Here is a 23,325-nt window from a genome sequence, read left to right on the forward strand (position 1 = left end):
AGATGGGAGCAGGGAGGAGGGAGCTCAGAGAGGGTAACATTTCACCCACGGTCACACAGCCAAGAAGTGGCATAGCTGGGATGTACCCAGGTTGGACTCAAAGCCTGCCTCTGAGACACTGTACCACACTTGCTCCCTGGGAGAGGGTTTAGGAAATGAGACTCCACATGGCAGGAGAGCTTCCTCCCTGACCCCCAGGCCATGCCACCATGGCCTGAAGCTCCTAGGAAACCAGGCCTATCAAGCCTTCCCATCTGACAGCTGCCTAGAACCAGAGAAAACAGCTCTATATCATCACAGTCCATTTGAAACGCAGGCAGCACGGTTTTTTTCAAAGTACATATTTTATTTATATAGAGTAGTGCAAGTTGAACATGAATAATGGTTTCTAATCCAATTTATACAGCATCACGTGCTGGCTAGCCGTCCTGGCCATGGGTGGTGGCAGGTGGGGCTGGCCTCTGTAAAGGAAACAATAAACACCTCCACGATTTGGAAGTGATCTAAATTAGCCCAGGGATGATTTCCCGCCCCCCGACAACGTAGTCCCCAAAGCACAGACAGCTCCTTTCTCCCTTACAGGCCCCGTCGTAGGTGTGGCAAGCTTCTGGGTTCTGGCTGTTCTTCTGAGCTTTTGGCCCAAGTCCTACCAGTTCCAGGTTTTCCATGGCAACAAAACAATTATCACCTTGCCTTCGACACTCCCTTCAACCCCGGATCTTTCTTTTACTCCCATTTTCTCCCAGGGATACACTGGGCCAAGTGGAGCGGGGCTGGGCTGCTGAATTCTTCCCTTGGGAGGCCTGCTTGCAGCCTCTCAGTATTCTCTCCACCACAGTCCAACTGTCTAGTCCATTTACTAGAAATACTGCTTATCCCCTAGACCCATTCTCTGTAAGGTTAGCAGTTTCTTCCATCCCTTAGTCAATCTACAAACCTCAGGCACATGAGATTTAAAGGCACAGCCACCCCATTACCATGTCATCGGCCTGTGGTGACTGCAATATCACCTGGGGTGAGAGACTCTTTGGGTCCCTCTCATCTTTCTCCTCGACTCTGGGAGCATTCCTGCTTTAGACCGTGAGCAGAGAACAGGGACCTTGTCTCCCCATTCACCCCCATCGGGCTGGACCTCATTTCATCCCTCACCCCCGGACCATCAGAGCCCTCCCCTGGGGGAGGAGGCTGACGTGCGTTCTGTGGTCGGTGGGAGGGAGAGTCAGAATGCTTCCTGAGGGCCTGAATCAACAGAGGAACCCAGCCTGTACACTGTAACCATGATACTCACTGGGCTCAGCTTTCCAACCACAGAGCTTCTGGGACAGAAGAGAGAGGCTTTATACAGTAAACGAGTACAGCCCTGTGTCGCTGCCCCTCTGGTCCCCGGCTCTGCTCACGTACCTGGCCAGTCCCAGCATTCTACAGCAATCCTTGCTCTTGACTCATCTATTTGCTCTCTCACTTACCAGGGATGGGCAAATCCTGTTCCATGAGGGATCCCCATCATTCCCACAGAATTAGGCTCCAGCTTGGAGTCTGCCTGCCCGTCCCTCCCCACCAGCTGCCTTATGCTCTCTGGGAGCAGGGAGGTTTGGGGTCCCCCAAACAAATCCAAGTGTCCCAAGAAGCCCAGACTCCTCCACACCCCTGCCAATGCCCCAGGGGTCAGCCCGGAGGCCACAGGGCAGCACCCATAGCACCGAGGCAAAGAGAACCCCACTGCCATGTGAGACCAGTGGTGTGGACTAAAGAGACAGGTGACAATGTCCTCTGCGGCGGCAACTCAGAAGGGCTCTTGGGCGGAAGTCGAGAAAGTAATAAAATGGCTAGAAAAACTCTTCCTACAATAAAATCCAAGCGCGGGCGTCTCCAGGGAGCAACACTGAACTCCTTGGCAGTGCGGCGTCCTGCGGAGGTGCGCTCAGAGCAGGCTGGACTCAGGATGGACCCCTCCGTCTCGCTGAGGACCAGCAGGGGCCGTGCCTCCTGCCGAGTGTGCCGCAGGGAAGTGCAGCCCGCAGGGAGGCCGGCTCTCCATCGCTCCTGGCAGAGCAACTGCAAGTCTGGTGATCCGGAAGAAATTGAGTGTCCTGCCACCATCTGGGTCTCTGTCAGAAACCCGAGAAAGGGCCTCTCAGTACCCAAAAGGATCTGAAACTTGGATTTAAAACATATAGTTTTCATTACTCAGAAGACTTTCTAAAAAGAAAAATCACTTTCCCCTACAGGCCCTCAGCAATTAATTTTTGACTTTCTTTTGTTTTCTGGCTGGAAGGAGTCCTGCCCACAGCTTGTGAGGAGCGCGTCCGCTGGGCCTGGCTCAGGCCCTGTGGCACGGGCCACTCCACTGTCAGTGGGTTTTCTCTGGTGCCAGGAGAGATTCAGAGCCATTGCGCCCCTGCAGATCAAGAGCTCTCCTGCTCTGACAGCTCACTGGACTGAAAAACCTTAAGACAGAGACAGTCTCGGCAGAAGCACTGAGGGCCTTCCATGGAGGCGAAGTCTTAAAGGTTTGAGCACCATCTTCTGGTCAGTTTTCGGCTTTCGAGGCCAACATGCCTTTGAAAACTTCATTTACTTCGGAATGGGAAGATCCCTGAGCAGACCAGCTCAAGTGATTTGCATATCGAAATGAGGACCCACTCGGGGCAGGAGCAGATGCCTGGGGTACGTGGCCCAGCTGCCTGCACAAAGCAGGATGGCCAGACACGAACACACTGGTCACTGTTAAGGTTCCACCTTCGGTCTCCCCAGCAATGTGTGATGGCAATACAAGTCCCGACCATGACACAAATTGACCCCCTACCCCTGCTTGTACTTGGTAATGTGACATGTGCTTAGAAAAAAGGGGTGGCTTGTGTTCTGCCAGCCTGTAGCTTGAGGGTGAGTGATATAATTGGGCCCTGCCCTCCGCAAGGGGTCAGGCCACACAATGTGGCAGGGGGCCCTGCCTGATGTGTAGACACTGCACTAGCAGACTTCAACCTTCTGGCATCGAGGAAAGGAAGATAAACGCCAGTAATTCCCTCCGAACGGCGGGAGCCTACATCCATCTAATTGCACTTCAGAATGGATCCCACAAACCATTAATTATCAGATTATATTTTAGGAACTGAAGATAAAAAAGCTTTGTGAAATTCAGACTCCAAGGGATCACTGACCTGCACTAACAGTGGCAGCCCGGAAGAGCTCAGACAGCAGGCCACTCACGGTGCATGAAAGACCGTGGCAGGAGGAAGAGCCAGGGGCAGTCACGGGCGCTGCTCCACCTGGCGCTGGTTCCTTAGCTACAGGACGTGATCCAGAGCAGGCGCAAGGCCTCCAGGTCAGGAGAGTTTTAGGCTTTGATTAGGGAAAGGGGATGAGGATGACATGGAAAAGCCGCAGGAACCAGCCTTCAGGTACAGAACAGCATGGAGACCATCCTGGAAAGGCAGGGACGGTCTTTGCAACTGGACGGCCTCTAGGGAAGAATTCCAGCAGGAACACTCCAAAGGCTTTGTCTGGGGAAGGGCTGACTGTACTGATAACGTGGGAATGAAGCCTTCCTTCATTAACACGCTGCCACCTGCCCTAGGGCCACCACAATGGGGCTGGTGACCCAAGCAGCTGGGAGGATGATACAAGTGAGGGAGGGGCAAGTGTGCTCAAGGCTAGGAGTCCCTGGATGGTCTGCTGGTGCTTGTTTCTCAGTTTTAAATGGTCAGAAGGCACTGGCAGCATATGCAGCCCCACTCTGTGGGCCACGGCCCACATCCACCTGCTGTTCTGCACACGGAGGGCTGCTGGCACATCACCCCTCTGGCTGCCTTGAGGGCTCCTATCCCACTGCTCTTTCAGAAGCTACACTCCACTGGGATGGACAGCGTCACAGAGGCCACAGCAGGAGACGTGGGGGCAAACAGGCCTGCCTGCTACGGAGAGTGGTGGTGTTGACGTTGATGACTGGGACCTTGCTGGTTCTATGGAAACAATGATGCTTGTCTGTTTTCCAAGTGAGACCATTTAGGCTGGTGCCAGGCTAAGATGCCGCCTCAGGATAGCAGGGGTGGAGCGCAAAGGGCAAGCTGCGGGGTGCTCTCTCTGCAGCAAACGCAGGGCCCTCCACTGGAGGGGCAGCAGCTCACTTGGCCTCACCACAGATCAGGGTCACGGTGCCATCCAGCAAATCCTCCACGGTCACAGCCACGAGTTCAGAGCTTGTCTGAGATGTCTGCGAATCTGGCAACGTCACAAACACCTGCGAGCCAGCAAGCTGGGTCTCCTCCAAAGTGATCACCTGCTCTGTTGGGGCCGCTGGCTCTGGGGTTTGGATCACCTGAAAGGGAGAGACCGTGAGGCTGCTCTGGGCAATATCCACAGGTAGCTCCACAGAATTTACATGGTTTCATCTTACGCTGTAATGATGATATTTATGTTTTCACCTGAGGAGAGCAATTACACGTGCCTAATGGGAAGAGGCAAGTCTAACACACCAGTGATGCAAAAGAGAAGGCTGGCAAACTATTTAAATAACGCTGTGTGCTAAATTGCTGTAATTTAGCTCAGCGCGCCATCTGAGGTGCCCGGGCTCTGTGATTACACACCGGTGACCGCTGGCTCAGTTTCTCACTGGGGTGGTTTTCCTGTCTCGAGGACTACATGCGGAGGTAAGTGCCACGTGAAGGCAATGCTCCTGAAGCGGTTAGCCTTATGCTTCAACCGTGGAAGCAGGAATGGTTCACCAGAGGCCTCGGCTGGCCAAAGGGGGTGTCTCTGGACCTCGACCAGGCTAACAGCCTTCCTTGGGGGTTACGTGGCTACAGAGCTAACAGCTACGGGAGGAAGAACGGGTGGACAAAGGTGACTTCTATCAACTCACTCATTTGGCTCACCAGGCCGCACATCCCCTTCCAAATCTGCATCACCTGCTAAAGATGACGCTCCCATCTCCGGGAGAACTAGTCTGTGGGTGAGTACACCCAGCTCCTGCCCGAACCTCCATGGTGATGCTTCTGACCATGCAGCTGAGGCCAGCTTCATGCCGCACCCCGATATCTTCCATCCAGAGTGCCCACAGAGGGCACAGCCACCACAACTCCTGACAACTGGCCAGGAGCAGAGAGCGCCCTGCACTAGACCTGAATGCACAGAAACAGGGATGCCAAGCTCAGCCATGTCTCTGTGCTACGGGAATGAGGAGATCAATTATGATTCAATCAAAAAGCATCTAGGACAGTAGTTTTCAAACTGTTTTTCTTTTAGCAATGGAATCCTGCCCCCCCTTCCCCTCAAAGGGCATCTTACCAAGAATCCTAATATTTAAAAAAGATAAAAGCAGAGCCACTCTGGCTGCTATGGCACCAGGAGTGTCACTCAGAGGCCCGCCCCCTGACTTGCCCTCTGCTCCCCACAGAGGCCCGTAAGCACACGGTTTACAAAGGACTGCTCCATGGGACCGGGCAGGTGGACAGTCCCATCAGTTTGCAGTAACTGAGTTTCTTTTCCTTTTCTGCCTGCCCTCTCTGGACAAGACGCGAAGAGCAGTAAGAGGAGCAGAGTCACAAAGAGGGGCTGGGGCGAGCTTAGCGTTGAGACATCAGAGAGGTGGGCTGCTCACCCAGGTAAAAGAGAGAAACCCAGACATGTCCACATGTGCACAGCCCAGAGGAGCGAGCAGAGTGTTTCACCTGAAGTGGGTCCAACAAAGAGCTCACCCACCCTCCTCCAAGGTTTCCTGCAACTCTCACATCTCACAGTGTTTCGCAGAAGGTGGGAAGTGTGAATTGGGAGGAGAAGCCAAGGTCATTCTGCTTTTGGAAATTCTTGTTCCAGGTTCCCTCTACCCAGGGGTCATTCCAACTGTGGCCACCAGGAGACTACAGTTTTCTGTTTTGTTTGGTAAGAGGTCCAGAGAGACTCTTGTCCAAGCTCCTCTTTGTCATGAATGTACTACTTTCGGGACCCTGTGAGAGCCCCAGGGAGAGAGGCTGGGCGTTGTGACAAGCTGCCTCAGAGAACCTCAGGAACCCCATGTTACTGCCCTCACATCCGCGGGCCCCAGAATCACCTGCACCATCTGCGAGGCTGCTGCTTGGGTTTCAGTGCTCGTCACCTTTGGGTGCTCAGATTCCAAGTGGCCGTCCAGCTGGGCCTGAGAGGTGAAGAGCTCCCCGCAGAGCTCACAAGGGAAGGTGCTCTCCGACTGCCTGAAGTGCTCCGTGGTCACGTGGTGCTGCAGGGCCCCGGGGAAGCGGAACGTAGCCGCGCAGTACAAGCACCTGAAGGGCTGCAAGCCTGGAGGAGGGGGCACAGACGGACGGGCTGTGGGCAGGAGGACTCAGAGAAAAAGAGCGGGGCGGGGGAGGAGCAACGAGGATCCAAGGGCCGAGGCAGGTCTGAAGGCAGATCTCCAGGTTCTGGTGGACCTGAAGCTTGTACAATTTGGGGAGCCCTCTTGAGGAAAAATAATACAAAATTATAGACAGGGAAATAGAGACAGAGCTTTGGAAAGGTCCCGTGCAGGGAGGGGCTCTGAAGCCATAGCTTCATTAGGGTAGATTCAGGCTAAATCTGCCTCTGCTGAAGCCCACTATTCACTCAACTGTAGATGAAGATGCTGACAATACTGTACTCCATCAACTCCAACAACATCTCTGAAATGGGATCCATGGCATCTTACGACCGCTATGGGCTAGGCGGCAGGTGGGTGTAACTGTCAACGACTGTGCATGTCCCAAGGGGCAGCATTAAGACTTGCAGAATGCATGTCCATGGCTTGGAAGAATCCCTAAGACAGGAGGGGTGCACATTTTTAACTCAGAGGACTCAAATGGCTTAGAGGGAGGAGGCGAGGGTGGATGTGCAGCTACATTCCCAATGCAGCAATCAAAGGGAGACTGGTTTACACACTGCTCAAGAGACCAAGACCAAGGGCCTCAGTACGTGCCCCGTCACCATGCCCTCGATGGCAGAGCGCAGCACCACGTGGAATAACACGCACATCGACAATCTGACCTGAAAGCTACTCTCAGAAGCTGGATTCTTACCTTAATCTACTTATTTCTTACTCTTCCCTTTTTATGTGTGCTTACAAGAGGGCATAAAATCTATGTCAAATTAAGTCCAAAACAGCACTCAGAATAACGTGCAAATTCTAAGTAATAAGAAAGCACGGTTTAATTGACAAGTTTTCCTTTCTTAATGGTTCATCAAAAATGGTGCATCCTATAGCTGGAATTTTAGATTTGATGAGATAGAGCAGTAACAACGATAATCACAGGTAACACTTAAGGGATGTGTACAGGTGCCAGGCCTTACGTGCACTACAACCCACACTGTAACACACCATAACTCCGCTGTCACTCCAACACGTACTACAGTACACATACTATTAGCTCTGTACTATAACACATTCAGTTCTCACAGCTACCCCGTGAGGTAGGTACTCCACTTGTCCCCGTTTTTTAGATGAGGAAACCGAGGCACGAGGTAGTTAAGCTACTGAGCCCGGCTTGCCCAGCTCTGCATGATGGAGGTGAGAATCCCCCCTGGGCCCAGGGCTCCAGCCCCGCGGCGTCTCGGGAGGGGCACTGACCTGAATGCTGGCACTTGATGTGAACCTGCAGCAGAGCTGGCGTGGGGAAGAGCTCCTTACACTGCTCACATTCGTGGAACTTCATATCTGCGAAGCACACGAGGAAAGAAGTGGTGGGAAAGAACAGAAGGATGGCTCTCTGAGGCTGGACAGTAACAGGGCTGGCGGTGATGGCTAACACTTGGCATGCATCTATAAGTGCCAGCATCCTTATGCTGATGATGTATGAGAGCAATCTAGCGGGAAAGAGCTCCAGTTCTGAATCCAGACAGTCTGGATGCAGAGAGGGTTGTCGTGAGAATTAAATGAGAACACACACAGAGTGCTTAGCACAGTGCCCCGCACACAGGAAATGCTCCATAACTGCAAGCTGTTGTGGATATCCCCAAATTTACCTGACTTTCCAAAGAGAAGGAAACAGGCCCAGAAAAGAGAAGTCATTTGCCAAGGTCATGGAGATGAGGAGCACTGGAGTTAGGCTTTATAGCCAGGCCCACCTGCCACCAAAGTGACCCCCCTTCCCATGTGCTGACCGATCACCACTCAGGGGTGGGCAGGAGCGCACACTGCTCTAGGGCTCGGGGTGTGAGAACCGCTGCCACTCAAGCTACTGTTACCGATGGACTGGTGTGGCATCCTTCAGGTGCGCTGGGGCAGAACAAAGGTAATGACCACAGCACAACACACCCTAACTCTGGAAGGCGGGACTTGGGAATAGAACCCATGGCTACGTTACCAAGCGCCCCCCATCAGCTCACATCCCCCGTCCACGGCACTCAGTTCACCTGCGTGCTCTGCTTTGATGTGCTTCTTGTGCTCAACGGTGTTGGGAAAGGTTCTGTCACAGGAGCTGCACTGGAGTGACGAGAACTTGGAAGATCGATGGTTCTGAGCAGCAAACACGTCAGGGTGGTGGGTCCGATTGTGGTACCACAGACCAGACAATTGCTGCCAAGAAATTGGGCTAATGTTAGGTCTTAGAACGTTCCAGCAAGCTGGAGAGTTCACAAGGCCCTCGTGAGAGAGAGAAAAGTGTCCTCAGGTAAGTTTATGGACCTGGAATCACGCTCTTACCTCTCACACTGAACGCTGACACGAGAGGAGAGGCTGGTGTTTAAGGGAACAAGCACCTGTGTATTCCAGGCCACTACAGGGCGGCTCAGCCAAGTCCTTCAGAAAGTCTCACTCCGCACAACAAGCCTATGAGGGAGGTGTCAGAGTCTGTCCAGTGAGGCAGATGCTGAGGTACAGGGGGTTAAATGACCTGCCCAAGGTCACACAATAGGTAAACAGTGGGACAGGATTCAAACCCCAGCCTTCCGACTGGAGAATCTGTTCTTGACCTCTGGGGCTATATCTCACTGCGTCAGAGGCCCAGGTGCAGCAGAGAGGCCTGCTGGAGCAAGGGGCATGTGCTGTCCCTGCTCCATATGCAAGTGCCCCCTCCTTCCTGGGTTCCAGAGCAGCCTTGGGACCATCTCCCTACAACTCCATGGTTTCCTAGAGACCAAGCCCAGGTCTTACTTACAAGGCTTGGCACAAAGTTAGCTCTCAATTTTTGTTGAGCTGAAATTAGCTACTGTGTTTCTCTCTTTATACAAATCTTACAGATGCCAGCAAGGCTCATTCTTTTTTTCTTTGCTGAGGAAGATCTACCCTGAGCTAACATCCACTGCCAACTTTCTTCTTTTTAAGGACCATTCTTTTCTCTGTAGTTTTAGAGTTTCTCATAAATGTGGTTTCCTTTTAGTTTCACCTGGGGTTTCACTTTAGTTACATACCAAATTCTAAGGTTAAAAAAAGCAGAGTCCTTCCCCAGGAGTTAAAAAAAAAACAACCCAATAATTGTGCTAAACAAGATAATTCCAGGCAGTGTTACACACCCCATTGTCATTCTTACATTCCTCAACACATGGGGTCAATAGGTTCTCTAGAATGTGAGACCCAAGGGGAAAAGCAGCACTCAGTTCATGACAAGGCTGAAACCTAAGAGAAGAGGTCTCAGAACTCTCTGCTCCAGGTAAAGCTCCCCCACTGCCTTACTCTGCCCAGGTCACCTTAGAGAACCTGAGTAATTACAGGCCGCATTCCTCATGAGAACCAGCCAAACCCTGGAGACAGGACGTGCTCCATAAACCACGAACACGGAAATCAAGGAAGACCACAGGGAGGGTAGGTGAGGCACGGAGGAAGAGCTCCCAGCAGAGCCTGGGGTCACCTGGTAGGCCTTGTTGCAGATGCCACAGCTGAAGGGCTTCCCTCCGACGTGGGTCACCATGTGCCGCTCGAGCATGGAAGGGGCGCTGAAGATCTTCCCGCACGTGGGGCAGGGGTGGTACTCCTTGGAGTGCACCTCATGGATGTGCCTGCGGTGGTCCTGCAGGGTGGGGAAGCTCAGCCTGCACTTCTTGCAGTCATAGGGATCTTCCACGTCTGGTCCCACGGGGGCATCCACAAAAGGGGGGGGGGGGAGAAACACCAGAGGCAGCCGTCAGCGAGATGGGGGTGCTGTTCACAGCCCAGATGTAAGACCCTGTTCAGAGGCACGCGGGGTCAGCGACTCCAAGGGCCGGAGGTCAGTGCATCGATCGCCCGACTACCCCACCTTCATCCAGGAGGAGGGGTTCCTGCAAGGCCTCTGGATTAACCACCTCTGTAGCATCAAATAGTCCGCCTCCATTCTTCATTTTACATCTTACAAGTTAAATTCTATTTTACTGCTTTCCAGGGAGCACTGCCCTTGCTCTTCCTCTGTCTGCAGTGGGCTTTTCTGAGTTTTCTAATTCTCTTTGGAGATTTCCAACACACTCCCCAGAGCATCACCCTTCCCTCTATTGTCAGCAGTAGACTGAGGGGAGGAATGCTCCCCATGCTCCCCACTTTAGATTCAACAATGAAACATTTTCATAGCTAATGTTTAAGGAGTGCTGGATGACAGGCATGTTTATAGCACCTTACATATACTAACTCACTTAATCCTTCCAATAACGCTATGAGTAGGCTCTATTATTAGTCCTATTTACCAATTAGGGAAATCAAGGCTTAGAGAGTGCCCAGAGGCACGAGTAGGAGGTGGCTGAACTGGGTGACAATCCCAGCTTTCACTCCCAGGGCCATGCTCAGCTACATGCTTAACCGGATGTGCTGACACTTCAGTGGGACCTCAAAAATAACTAACACTGATGAACATATTTGCCGTCCCTATGGCAGGAAACTTGTCTTTTTCTGAAAGCAACAGAAAGTGACATGTTTTAGTAATAAAATCCTTTGCCCGGAAGAAAGGCCCAGCCCACGAGCCAAGCTCATGTGTGCACTGATTACTTCAGGAATTCTGATAGGCAGCAGCCTTTGCTATCATTAACTAGTTTCCCTGTAGACATGAGCTCTTGAAATCTCAGTTTTACATGTCTTTTAAGAGACTTTGAAGCATTTCTCCACAAGCCATGATGTGGTCCTGTGGAAAGAGGCGAGGAGCAGTCAGTGAGAGAGGGCCTGGAGCTGGGCTGGCTGCTGAGGACATACTCTAAGGCATGGCAAAGCACTGTGGGTCCTTTACATTCTGCAAATTGCTGTCTTCCTCTTTCCTGACTCCCATGTAATGCTACTGGGAAAAGGAGACTAAAGCAGAACGTAACTTAAAGAGGTTGAGAGGACATCAAAATTGTGGCGCTGGGTCCAAGCCAAATCTCACTCATCTGGAAGTCCACTGCAACTGGATGTTTTTGGGCAGCCTTGTACACTCCTTGGGGGAAGGGCTGGCACTTTATACTCCTCCTGCTTTTCCCAGTGTCCAGCAGCCAAATGCGGAGCACACTGTAAAGCTCTGGCAAAGCCGTTTGTTGGCAGGCTGACAACAGACTTGAATGTGTTGACAGAGGCACATGTCTGTGAGGCACTGTATTTGCTAACAGCTAGAAACTGGGGTGTGGGGAACAGGGGAGGGGAGGAGGCAGGAAGGGGATGCAAGGTGCATGGCATGCAAAAAAGACACGCTTTGATGATGACACCTCAGAGAGTGACTTTGCCAACAGTAAGAGTCTCTGGCATTTGCCGAGGACTTTCTACGTATCAGGCATGGAGCTTCCTGCTTTACAGGTGGTATCTATCTAATTCTCACAACAGTCCAAGGTGGCAGCAGTGTTTTCTCTGGTTTACAGAAGGGGCATAGAAGGCTTAGAAAGGTAAAGAAACTCGTTTAAGGCCTCAAGGGAGTAAACGGAGGGTCAAGATCCGAGGCCAGGCCTGTGGTTTCAGAGCCCAAGCTCTTAGCCTCCCTGATGCGCTGTGCTCATTACTCCTGCGGGAACAGGAGCGGCTGAAGACGAAGGGACGTGAGCAGCCAAGTGCCATATGGGTGAGTTCCCGATGATCTAATGAGGAATCACAGAATTTCCTTTTCCTTCCAGCGTGTGTTTTTTCTATCAGTTCTAGAAGAAGGGGAGAAAGATGGGGGCAGACCCTACTAATTGAGTGACTACAATGGCATTTGAAGACAATACTGGGCAGAGGCTTTTAAGGGCACGTGACCAGGGACCACTTACACTGGCATATGTTAACTCAGACAGTGTCTGGGTTGCTTCTACGGGGAGAGGCAGGTATGACTATAAGATGAGAGTGGGGGAAGGAGGGTCAGGGTAGAAAATAGCAGCCCAGTGGACTTCTATTAATGGGAATATTCTGGTGCTCTGCTAGCCTTCTGTTACAGAGGCTCTTTCCTTCAAACAGAATTTGCTTCTGTCAGCCGAACAGAGCCAGGTGGGCTAAAAAGAAGACAAGGAAACAGCCTGGAGAGAGAAATAGGCGTCGCACAATGACATGTTAAAATGAGATTTTTCTTGAAAAAGGAATGAGGAACTCTGGGTTTTGCAGGAGAACAGGGGAGGGGAAGGCACTAATGGGGCCCAGCTCTGGTGAAGTGACAACTTCTGTTATGATTTTTACATGCCTTCTCAGGGCCAGGCCTGGTGCTGGATGCCTTACGTGCACAGTCTCAGTACATACTGTGAAAGGTGTGCAGGTGGATGGAGAGGCCATTGGCTTGCCGAAAGCCCTTGCCACAGTCCCGGCAGACGTACGGCTTGTCGCCAGTGTGGGTCCTCACGTGGCGGGATAGCTCAATGGACTGGGCAAACACAGCATCACAGTATTGGCATGCGTACATTTTTCCTGGAAATATACATGAGTTTATTAGAGCCAGCACTACACATTTATGGCATTCCTAAAACCAAATCACATTCTAAGGCAGGTGTCAGGCAAATATAACCTGGGAGATGACATTAAAACCTCAGGCAATTTGTAGCTACTGAGTGAGAGGGCTGAGCCATCCTATCAGATGGCACCTCAAACACAGGTGATCACAGAGAGGGCCTCAGTGTGGTCTCCTCACCCTGAGGAATAAGGACACAAGATTCCCCATCTGTTCACCAGCCCACACAAGTATGCAGGAGCTCATTCCACTCCCAGGAAGCAGATATACCCTTGTGCCCAGAAATATGTGAATCTGGATCCCTTGCGACATATACAGTGTGGAATCGCAATTGCACACACAGGTGAAAGACATGGAGTCAGAGAAGAGTGAAAGCTGTCCCCCAGTGACTTGCTGTAAAGTTATTACAAACCACTTGGCTTCTCTATTTTCTCAAGCACATAATGAGAATATAATGACCAGACTGCCAAAAACTATTAGAAAATACAGGTAAAGAGCAAGTCTGGAAAACTGGCATTTGTAAAAAACGCTAGATCAAGAGTTCCTCCAAGCTCCCTTATGGGCCAATAGAGAAGTGGGGAAATCAATGAGGTGAGGGCCAGACCCCCACAAATCCTGTGGCCCACTTCAACTACAGCAATTGACCTCATTTTTTATATATTGGGCTTTGAAAGCAGATTTTCTTAGGAAAAAAAGTATTTCTTGAATCAAGAGTTGAAATTATTGAGAAGCCGAGTAGTCAGTCCTTGGCTGCCTTCTCTGACTTCATTTTCTGGATGGTTTTATCTCAGAGCCTTACATCCCATCAGTACACTGACAGCTCCCCATTTATATCTCTAGCTCCCAGCTTTCCCCAGAACTCCAGACTCATATATCCAACTGCCTGTCACTCTATTTCTCCACCTGGAGGTCTAATAGGTATCTCAAATTTATCATATCCAAAACAGGGCTCCTGATTCTCTGTCCCCACCACCCCAAAACACACGCACACAACACACACTCCAATTTCCCCCGCCTCAGTAAACGGCAGCATCATTTACTCAGCTGCTCATGCCAAAAACTCCAAAGCATCCTGAACTCCTCTTTCCCTCACCCCCGTCACGATCCATCATCAGTGCCTTCACTTCCACTTCCAACAACATATCCTGCAAACTGAACGTTTTCACACATTCCCCGCCCCCGGCCTCTGACCCCAGCACAGCTCTTGTTGAAAACCCTCACCTCTACACTGGACTACTGCAACACTCCTGTCTCCCTGTTTACATCATGCTCTTGCCCTATTACAGCTGAACGTCCAAAGTGGCCAGAATTAACTCTGACAAATGTAAATCAGATCCTATCACTCCTCTGCTCAAAACCCTCCCGTGGCTTCCTGTGGTGGCCAGAATAACGGTCCCAAAGATGTCCATACCCCAATCCCAGAAACTAGTAAATGTTGTTACCTTACGTGGCAAAAGGCACTGTGTGGATGATATTAAGCTAAGGCCCTTGAGGTGGGAAACTTATCGTGGACTGCACAAGCAGGCCCACTGCAATCACGAGGGTCCTTGTACGGGGAAGAAGGAGTCAGAGGAGGCCTGTGACAGAGCAGAGGCTACAGTGATGCAGCCACGAGCCAAGGAAAGCAGGCAGCCTCCAGAAGCTGGGAAGGCAAGGAATAAATCCTCCCCTGGAGCTTCCAAAAGGAACACACTCTGCCAAAACTTTGATTTTAGCTTCATAAGACTCATTTTGGACTTTTAACCTCCAAAGGGTAAGATAACACACTGAATTGTCACTATTCATGGTAATGTTTTAGAGCAGCAATAGAAACTAAAACACTTCGTGTAAAAACCAAAGTCCTCACCCTGGCTTGTAAGACCCTCCGAGATCTGGCCTTTGGTGACCCTCTGAGCTCACCTCTCAACACTCTTCCCTCGCTGACTCTGCTTTGGCCCCTCTAGTTTTCTTTGGCCTCTCACACCAGGAAGGCCCCTCTCCGTGGAGGGCGCTCTGCACTGTGATGCTCTTCTAGATCTTCCACTGCTTCCATCTCTCACTTCATTTGGGTTTCTGCTCAGATCTCATCTCTCAGGGGCCTTTTCTGATGATAGAAATAGGGCCCAACCCAACCCTGTCCTCTTGCCGCTTACCCTGCTTTAGTTTCTTGATAGCAATTACTACTACCTGAATTTATTTGCTGAAGCTCTGTTCTACCCAGTGGAACGTAAGCTCCAGGAGAGCAGGGTGCACCTAGTCTCACCATCCCCAGTGCCTAGAATAGAGCTGAAGAGACTCATTCGCTCAGTAATGTGTTCACTGAGGGCTGGCTATTGCTGAGTACTATTCTGAGGGCGACAGATACAGCAGTGGAACAAAAAAAGACCACCAGCTTTACCCTCATGGAGCTTACATTCTAATGGGGGAGACTGACTCTAAACAAAGTAAATTGCTAAAGTAGATAACTCAGATGGTAAGCACTATGCAGGGGACCTGGGGCTGAGTCACTGAGATTCTACAGAGGGTGGGCAGGAAAAGGACTCAGGGCAAAGGGAAGTATGAGTAACGACTGGAAGGGGATGAGGAGAGAAGCACGGAGTTGTCTGAAGGGAAAGCCCTCCAAGAAGAGGGCACGGCGGGAACATGGGCCCTGCAGGTGTGGGGCCTCACATGGAGGCTGCAGCGGGAGAACAGGGTGGTGGGGGGACAGCAGTAAGAGTTGAGGTCAGAGGCGCCAGGGGATTTGCTCACATGGGGCCCAGCAGGCTGTCGTGAAGCCTTCAGATTTCACACTGAGCGAGGCAAAAAGCCTTTGTAGGGTTTTGAGCACAGAAGCAACAGGACATGGCTTAGTTTCAAAAGGCCCCCTTGGGCCTGTGTACTGAGCTCACTGTCCAGGGACGTAGTGAGAGCCAGGAGACCAGTGAGGGGCTACACCAATCCAGGTGAGACGATGGTGGCACTAGGACTTACATATACATGCTCCTCCTCTCTGACTGGACTAGAAACCCCGACTTCCTTCTTCTGTGTCTCCCTGGTAGTATTTCATGTTCCTCCCCAATGGCTCTGCCCCGCAACTATCTCTGTACTAGACACTCTAGACCCCCAGCTCTGTGCGCAGAGGGTCTCCAGCTTAGTCACTCAGCATTGCCACTGCCCCATCCACAGCAGGGGCTCAACCAAGGATTTCTCATGCTTGAACGCCACCTCAAAGCCCGCAGAATTCCTGGCGTTATGTAAATTCTCTAGCTATAATGCCATAAACCCGTGTTAGCCAGCCTCTCTTCAGGGCCTCTCACCATCAGCATCTTAAGTGCCTGTGCACATAAGCAGTCCTGGTGTGTACCTAGAAGTTTTGTGTTCTGTTTTGTTTTAATCTCCTTGAGATATATATCATGCCTAATTCCAAACAGGCTTTCAAGCAGCTCAAATAGGTAAAGTATGCAGCAGAGATGAAGAAAGTCTCCACGCCTTACCTTCTGAGTGCTTCTTCTTGGTGTGGTAGGCCAGGGCAGAGGCCTGAGTGAAGGTCATGAGGCAGTGCTTGCACATGAATGGGCGGTCCCCAGTGTGGAGGCGAAGGTGGTTCTTCAGGGTAGAATTGGCTGCAAACTTTGCCCCACACTCTTCACAGGAGAAAGGCTTCTCGTCAAAGTGCTCTGTCAGCTTGTGGTACTGCATGCCTAGGGAAGCCGGGCCAGGGACCAGAGAGACAGCAGTAAGCACCGCTGAGTGCAGCATAAGGAGACACAACAGCACTGTCTCAGGCCAGGTCTCAAGAGGAAGCACAGCACGGACCACAGGACACTGGGCCGTGCGCACTCTGACCTCAGAGAGCCGCGCTGCCCATCTGCCCACCACCCGGCACTCTGAAAGTCACCTCAGTCCCACTCCTGGTTGGACCAGGCATGAGGTGTTGTGGGTTTACCTGTCCTACGCTCTCTCTCTCTTAAAGAGGACCCAGACACCCAGAAAGAGTGAAACAAAACTCACTTTTATGTTTCATTAGGTTTATCCAACATCGGGGCAAGGGAAAATAAGTCCAACCATACATCCCGTGGTTTCCGTAATTCTTTTCTATTGTCAAGAAACAAGTGCTACGTGGAAACCAGAGTCAGGTGTTCAACAGCTGGTTATTATTATGAGCAATAATTGCCACAAGTTTCTGAGTACTAACTCTAGTGTAGGCACCGTACTAGGTGTTGAGCTACATTATCTTAAATCTTTATAACAATCCAAAACAGTAGGTGGTCTCAGGGTGCCTTTTTAACAGACGGGGAAATTAAAGCTCAGGGAGCCGATTCCAAAGCTCACGCTCTTCTCTAAACATTCGCCTGCCTCTGCAGGAAGCTGCTCTATTTTCTAAGCACATCCACAGCCCTACTGCAAACAACCAGAGGCAAGGCCTGGAATCCAGACTCAGTACTCAGCGTTACCATTCCCTAGTACTTCGCCTTCTCGAAGGTACCTGAGGCGTGAGCAAACTCTCTTCCGCAGAGGTCACACGTCACCGGGAGCCTCTTCTTCTTCTTCCTGGGGCCGTCAGCCTCTGCACCTGCACCATGGGCTTCCAGCTGCTGGTTCTCCAGCTCTCCCTTGGAACCCTTGGTCTCGTCGCCCTCTTTGCACTGCACCTGTCTGCTCTTGGCCGCCCGGCAGCGCCTCACGTGCACCTTGAGGCGGCAGTAGAAATGGAAGCTTTTGTCACAGGCCTTACAGACGAAGCTCTTCTTGGCAGAGTCTGGGGAGGCAGACGCGTCGTTCTCTTGTTCTGGCAAGGAGCCAGCCTCTCCTTGCTCGTTCTGCTTCCCAGACTGGCGGTCTTCTTCAGCTGGCTCAGCCGCCTTTTCATCTGCTTTGTCATTGGCTTCAAGGTGAAATGTGTCACTCACCTTCCACCCTTCCTCTCCATTTTCCTGAGTAAGGAAACCTGCGGAGAAGAGACATCTCACGGCTCTGGGAGTTCTCTCTGTTTCTCCTTTGCTTTCTAACTTTTCTTCTTGGAGGAGAATGAAGACTACTTGGAACCCTCATAAAACTCTGAAGCAATATCACCATCTTTACTTTCTTGTAAACACACATAGCATCACTTTACATCTATGTCTACACTTTTCTAGGTATCGAGAGCATATGAAATAAATAAACAAGGTGGAGACGACGAACTGCCGCCTCTTCTTGTCAACGAGGACACAGCCTGGGGGCCCGCCGGGACCCCACCCCGGTCTTACCCGCGTGTGCCAACTCCCGCATGACAGGCTGCAGGCTGGGGAAAGACCCGTGGACGCTGCACAGGAGGTGACATATTTCAATGGCCGAGACGGATTTCTCCATGGCTCTGCTCAGCACTGCTCTCAGAGAGGCTTCGGGGCTGGCTGTCTCAGAGGAAACGCTCAGAATCTAAATGAATACCATGAGACAAAGGTTTGTGGTTAGTATCAGATTTTCTCCATGGTTTTCAAATTTTTAAAAAAAAGCTAATTTCAGGAAGGCATTGCTCCATCTATAACAAGTTTATATTTCTTGTGATAAATGTGGTAGAGAGCCCTCTTTTCCAAAAAACAAGGAAACTAACAACACAAAAAAGGGCACATGTCAAGACAAATGCGCAAATATAGAGAAGGTGTAAGCAAGGAAGCATTAAGTATTTTCTATGAGGAACAGCTGCTCAGAAACCACGAGTCACCCAAAGAACTTTTCTAGATCTTAATAATAAAAGCTAAGAAAACTATAGGATTTGGTTGTTGGCATTTCTATCCTGAAGATCAAGATAATTTTTCACGATATATCAATGTCTGGAGTAATTCTGCATGATCAGTGGCTTCACATTTTTAGATACTTAGATGTACCCTTTTAAACATCATTTTCTTTCATAAAGAAACAGCTTTTTAAAGGTTCAAACAGGGGCTTTAAAGAGGCCAAGAATATTATTTCAAAGCCGTCCTCTTTCAGAACATTAGAGCTATCAGCCGAAAGAGTCAGTACATGAGAAAATAAGGCTAAACCATCCAGAGATGGCCAAACGGAATTTTCACTTTCGAAGATATTTTACTTCTGCTCTTTTTAAGTCTATCTAAATAAACCTGATGTCTCTGGAGGCACGCATGAGACTAATTAGTGAGGCTAAGGCTGATCAACTGCAGAAGCCCCGTCTCTGAAGTACGAGGCACAGTGGAGAGTACAGCAGAACAATCTCTCCTCTGAAGCCGCAAAGAAGTGTGTGCCATCTTCTTCTCATCTCAGAGTCAGACTAAGGGGGCGCTGTCACCTGTGCAGACAGTTAGAAACCAGCCCTTCTGCACATCTTCTGTGCCTTACCTGGATCAAAAGGAGCTACAGGTAAGCGTGTAGTTTAACTCTATGTTCCTTTATAATTCTTCCCCGCTCAAGACACACATGATCCTGGACTGGACATCCATGAACGCCCCCCCAGTGCCCACCTGGTTTTTCTGGGATGCTGGCCACACTGTGAGAAGCATTACAGAAAATGAGTTGGCACTATTTGCTACCCCATATGGGCAAAAGCTTTGTTCTATCTATGTTTATCTTGGCTCTTTCTAGAAGCCAGACTAGTGCATGTAATAAGAGCAGTTTTACTTTCCTTTCTCTGAAAGCAGCTGCCTCTTAGAACGCGTTAGAGAGCAGCATCATGGTTCCCTCTGAGTTTACCCAGGTTCAGACAAATGGAGTACATCTAGGTTTGAGGCACATGAACCGGGCTTCAAATCTTGGCTTCATCTCTGACCAGATGGAGCATCCCAGACATGTCACTGAAGCCCTTGAGCCTGAGTTCCCTTATCTGTAAAAGTGTGGATGACATCGCCAGCCACTTAGAGCTGGGAGGGCTGCAAGAGCAAAAGAGTTATCGACTGTTAGCTCAGCAGGCCCGGTGCACAGCAGGAGCTCCAGAGAATCGGTTCCTCCCTCAGGAGCGAGACAGTCCCGGGCGTGGACTCCGTAAAACTCTCTGAAACAAAGTGTTCCCCACCACACCTCTCTCACGGTCTCCACCAGGCTCTCGTCCTCTGAGGCACAGCCCTTGAGTTCAGTCCTTTGCTGGATGGCCTCCAGGATCAGTTTGTGATGCCTCAGGACGGCTTCTAAGGCAGCACTTTGTGGGGTGGTCACTGAAAGAAAGAGGGATTGGAGACTCATTAATGAAACGATGAGCATTTCACTTCACCTTTTCTCAACTCAACTCTTCATAATGAGAATACACTTCACCTATCTTCTCTTGGGGGTGAGGGCTGGGGTTGGAAGTGAGGAAAATGGCAAATGGCACTGTAATCAGAGGATAATTATTAACGTAAGCTTAGAATACTTACTGCATATTTTATTTAAAAGGCTTTACACACTCCCATGTGCTTGAACAAAACGGTCAGTCCTTACTTCTGATGGTAGGGATGTGGAAGACTACCATAGGAGAGCACGTCTGTTTTCTGGCAAGACTGACAGTAATCTCTGGCAGGGGCAAAGCCATGACAGAGGTCAGTGACCTACCTGCTCGGAAGAAAGCATCGGCCCCAGGCTCCCTTCGTATTTCCTCCACGAGCAGGTTCAGTGGGCAGCTCTTTGCCTCCTGAGCCTCCAGCAGCAGTTGCCAAACGGCTGCTGCAGAGAGAGTCTGCTTCTCTAGAACTGCTGACACCAGGGAACTGAAACCGCCCGAACCAGAGTCACGCTGCACAAGCTTCTCCATGACCTTCAAGATGCAGCACAAACACACACGTGAGGGATTTTGCAGCCACTGGCCCGGCTGCGGAGTTCTAAGTCTGAGTTCTGGGTTACAGTGAACGTACTTCTGGGGAGGAGTTCTTCAACATCCTTCACCTCTCTCAACCTGAGAGGTTTTTATACATGACAAGGTTCTTCATTCTTCCTTGTCAATGCCTTTCCTTATTACTGCAGAAATTACAACTATCCTACTTGTCACTCTGCCTTAGAAATTGAGTTACCTTCTATTTCTCCTTCTCTACTGACCCTTTAGCATTTCTCAACATGGCTGTGTGTGTATATTTATACAAGATATGAATATATTTAGGGGGCTGGCTCCGTGGCCGAGTGGCTAAGTTCGCATACTCCGCTTGGGCAGCCTGGGGTTGCCAGTTCGGATCCTGGCGCAGACCTAGCACCACTCATCAAGCCATGCTTAGTGGTGTCCCACATGGAAGAACTAGAAGGACTTGCAACTATGATATACAACTATGTACTGGGGCTTTGGGGAGAAAAAAAATATATACATATATATAAAAAAATATATATATATATATGTATTCTTTTTTTTTTTTTTTTTGCTATTCTCTCATTTTACCCTCCCTCCCTCCGTCTCCCTTACCTCTCTGTCTCCAGAGGCTAAACTCTTCACACGTGGGATCATTTTTAGTAACATCTGGTTGTCAGTGAAAATCTCAGAAAGGTTTTCTTGATATCGTCTCAACAGCTCAGTCCCATAATCATCCGCACTTGCTTGGACTGTAAGGATATTAGCAAAACAATAACATTTGAAGCCGCCTTAGGGCTTCTCCTACAGAAGACGAGGGCTTACAGATGAGAGAGGCAGAGAGAGCAGCAAGAGCTCCATCTCATCTGCAGGGCAAGCTCAGCTCCTGGCTTGGGGCCTCGTACACATGTGTTCAGCTCTCCTGTGGTCTACACTTAATCACTGGTGCTTCAGGGTCACAAAACCACTAACACTTTGAAAGTTAGCGCCCAGTGGTAGACGCTAGCAATGGCTCAACAGGGGGGTAATTAGAAGGCTGCACTTGTAAGAGATGCAGACGCACAGATTCAAGGGGTGTGAGTCGGCAAGCCTGAGGTCAAGGATCCATGTGGCGCTCCAACACACACGCAGGCGTGAGTCGGGACTGTGGAGTGGAGCTGACCCACCATTCTGCTGTGTACATGCCCTCGGAGCCGATCTGTCAGGTACTCTTTTAAGAGATCATATTATTTGAAAGTAAAGAAAAATCAAAACTATCAGCCACTTCCTTTAGCTTTGCAGATATTTAAAAATTTATTCTCTTTGGCCCAGTAACTCCACTTCCGGGAATTTAACTTAAGAAATTATCTGAAGGCAAAAAAATCTATGTACAAAGATATCTGTCATAGCATAATTTTTGATGATGATGATGAAGATAACTAATATTTACTGAGTGCCTATTATGTGCTAGGCCCTGTGCTAAACGTTTCACGTGTATTATCTCATAGCCGCAAAAACGAACGTGACAGGTACCACTCTTATCCTCATCTCACAGAGGAGAGAATGAGGTTCAGAAAAGTTAAGCCACTTGCTCAGGTCACACAGCTACAGAAAGAGTCAGGATGCAAACCCAGACAGTGTTGACAGTCTTCACCATTATGCCACATGTGCCCCAAACAACGGCATGAGTCCTTATACATATACATCCTTATGATGGAAAACTACACAGCCTTCAAAAAATAGGATTATAGGGAGATTTTTGAAACGTGGAGGAGAACGTTTATGTGATACTGTTAAATGGGGGAAATTGTAAAGTTATAAAACATGGTAGGGTATCTCAACATTGAAAAATAATGTGATAAAATATGTCAGTGTGTTAATATTGATATAATTGAGCAGTAGGATTTTAGGTTATTTTCTTCTTTAATTTTTAAATTGTTCAAGTTTGTATAAATATATATTACTTTTATAAGCTAGAAAAAAAGTTCTCTGATTTCCCAAACATCCTTTTTCTGAAAACCATCTCAGCCTCCCATGCTCCGAGATGGGTGAGAACTGGCTAGAGTTGGGCTGTTTTCCTAAGGCACAGGATGTGCACTCATTTCCCCAAACTGAATGGACCCAGAAGTAGCTTTGGGGACTGCTGGAACCAAACAGCACTCCAATGGGAACGGGGAAATCAAGATCTGAGTGTCTGCTGCTCACGTTTGTCAACACGGCTCGTCAAAATCACGTGCTGTGTGAGCCTGTCTGCTCCTTAGGTGCTCGCAGTTGACAAGTGACAGCCCTGGGAAAGCCACTCTTAAACAAACCCTGAACCACAGGAACATCATGAGGGAGCTTCATGGACATGAGTAACTCAGATTTCAGATCTGAGCTCCAGAAATATTGAGAATCACTGGTTTGTTGCAGCCAGTTTCTGTTTTGCAATGGCATTTCTTAACATTGTCTTACACACCCAGCATGGAACCAAAAGGGTGTGTGAAGCTATAATTTTCCGTAGGAGGCTTTCCAGTCCAGAGAGTCCACAATTAACTAATACCTGTGGTGCTCGGCAAAGCGGCTAATTTCTGCAAATTCTCCAGCAGAAGGCCCAGGTTTGGGAATGTCATCTTCACAGCCTGAAGGAGTTTTACCAAACTCTCAGCAGCAAGGGTCTTCTCTTCAGACATCCTGTGCAACAAATTTTCTATTGTCTCCTTGGGTGTTCTGCCCTCACAGCAATCCAGAATCACCTGCAGTGGCAAGCAATCAACCAGACACCAGTTACTGGCAACTCTAAATGTACCTGACACACCACTGGAAAACCTAGCAAGATGGCATTACATGATGCCCTGTCTCCAGGTCCTCCTCTGCTGGTCTCTAGCG

The 23,325-nt window shown here is 49.8% G+C and overlaps 1 protein-coding gene across 4 annotated transcripts in view; it reads right to left on the bottom strand.

Moving 5' to 3' along the window:
* Nucleotides 1–324: 324 nt before the first annotated feature.
* ZBTB40 (zinc finger and BTB domain containing 40) overlaps nt 325–23,325 on the bottom strand; it is a 77,374-nt gene continuing 54,373 nt past the window's right edge. For 3 of the 4 annotated variants that reach the window (XM_023635547.2, XM_023635548.2, XM_023635549.2), the window contains 13 exons: nt 23,000–23,192; nt 21,094–21,230; nt 20,259–20,460; nt 19,752–19,885; nt 17,990–18,158; nt 17,230–17,691; nt 16,238–16,444; nt 12,578–12,742; nt 9,795–10,009; nt 8,362–8,524; nt 7,577–7,663; nt 6,050–6,276; nt 325–4,318 (listed from right to left, as the gene is read on the bottom strand). In XM_023635547.2, the coding sequence (XP_023491315.2) occupies nt 4,124–4,318; nt 6,050–6,276; nt 7,577–7,663; nt 8,362–8,524; nt 9,795–10,009; nt 12,578–12,742; nt 16,238–16,444; nt 17,230–17,691; nt 17,990–18,158; nt 19,752–19,885; nt 20,259–20,460; nt 21,094–21,230; nt 23,000–23,192 (2,556 nt within the window). In that variant the 3' untranslated portion in view covers nt 325–4,123. Of the gene's footprint in view, nt 4,319–6,049; nt 6,277–6,589; nt 6,770–7,576; nt 7,664–8,361; nt 8,525–9,794; nt 10,010–12,577; nt 12,743–16,237; nt 16,445–17,229; nt 17,692–17,989; nt 18,159–19,751; nt 19,886–20,258; nt 20,461–21,093; nt 21,231–22,999; nt 23,193–23,325 lie in introns of those variants that run through there. The other variant, XM_070260775.1, reaches the window with a different exon arrangement.

The sequence above is a fragment of the Equus caballus genome, chromosome 2 (genome assembly GCF_041296265.1).
Source record: "Equus caballus isolate H_3958 breed thoroughbred chromosome 2, TB-T2T, whole genome shotgun sequence".
In the NCBI taxonomy this organism is placed as follows: Eukaryota; Metazoa; Chordata; class Mammalia; order Perissodactyla; family Equidae; genus Equus; species Equus caballus.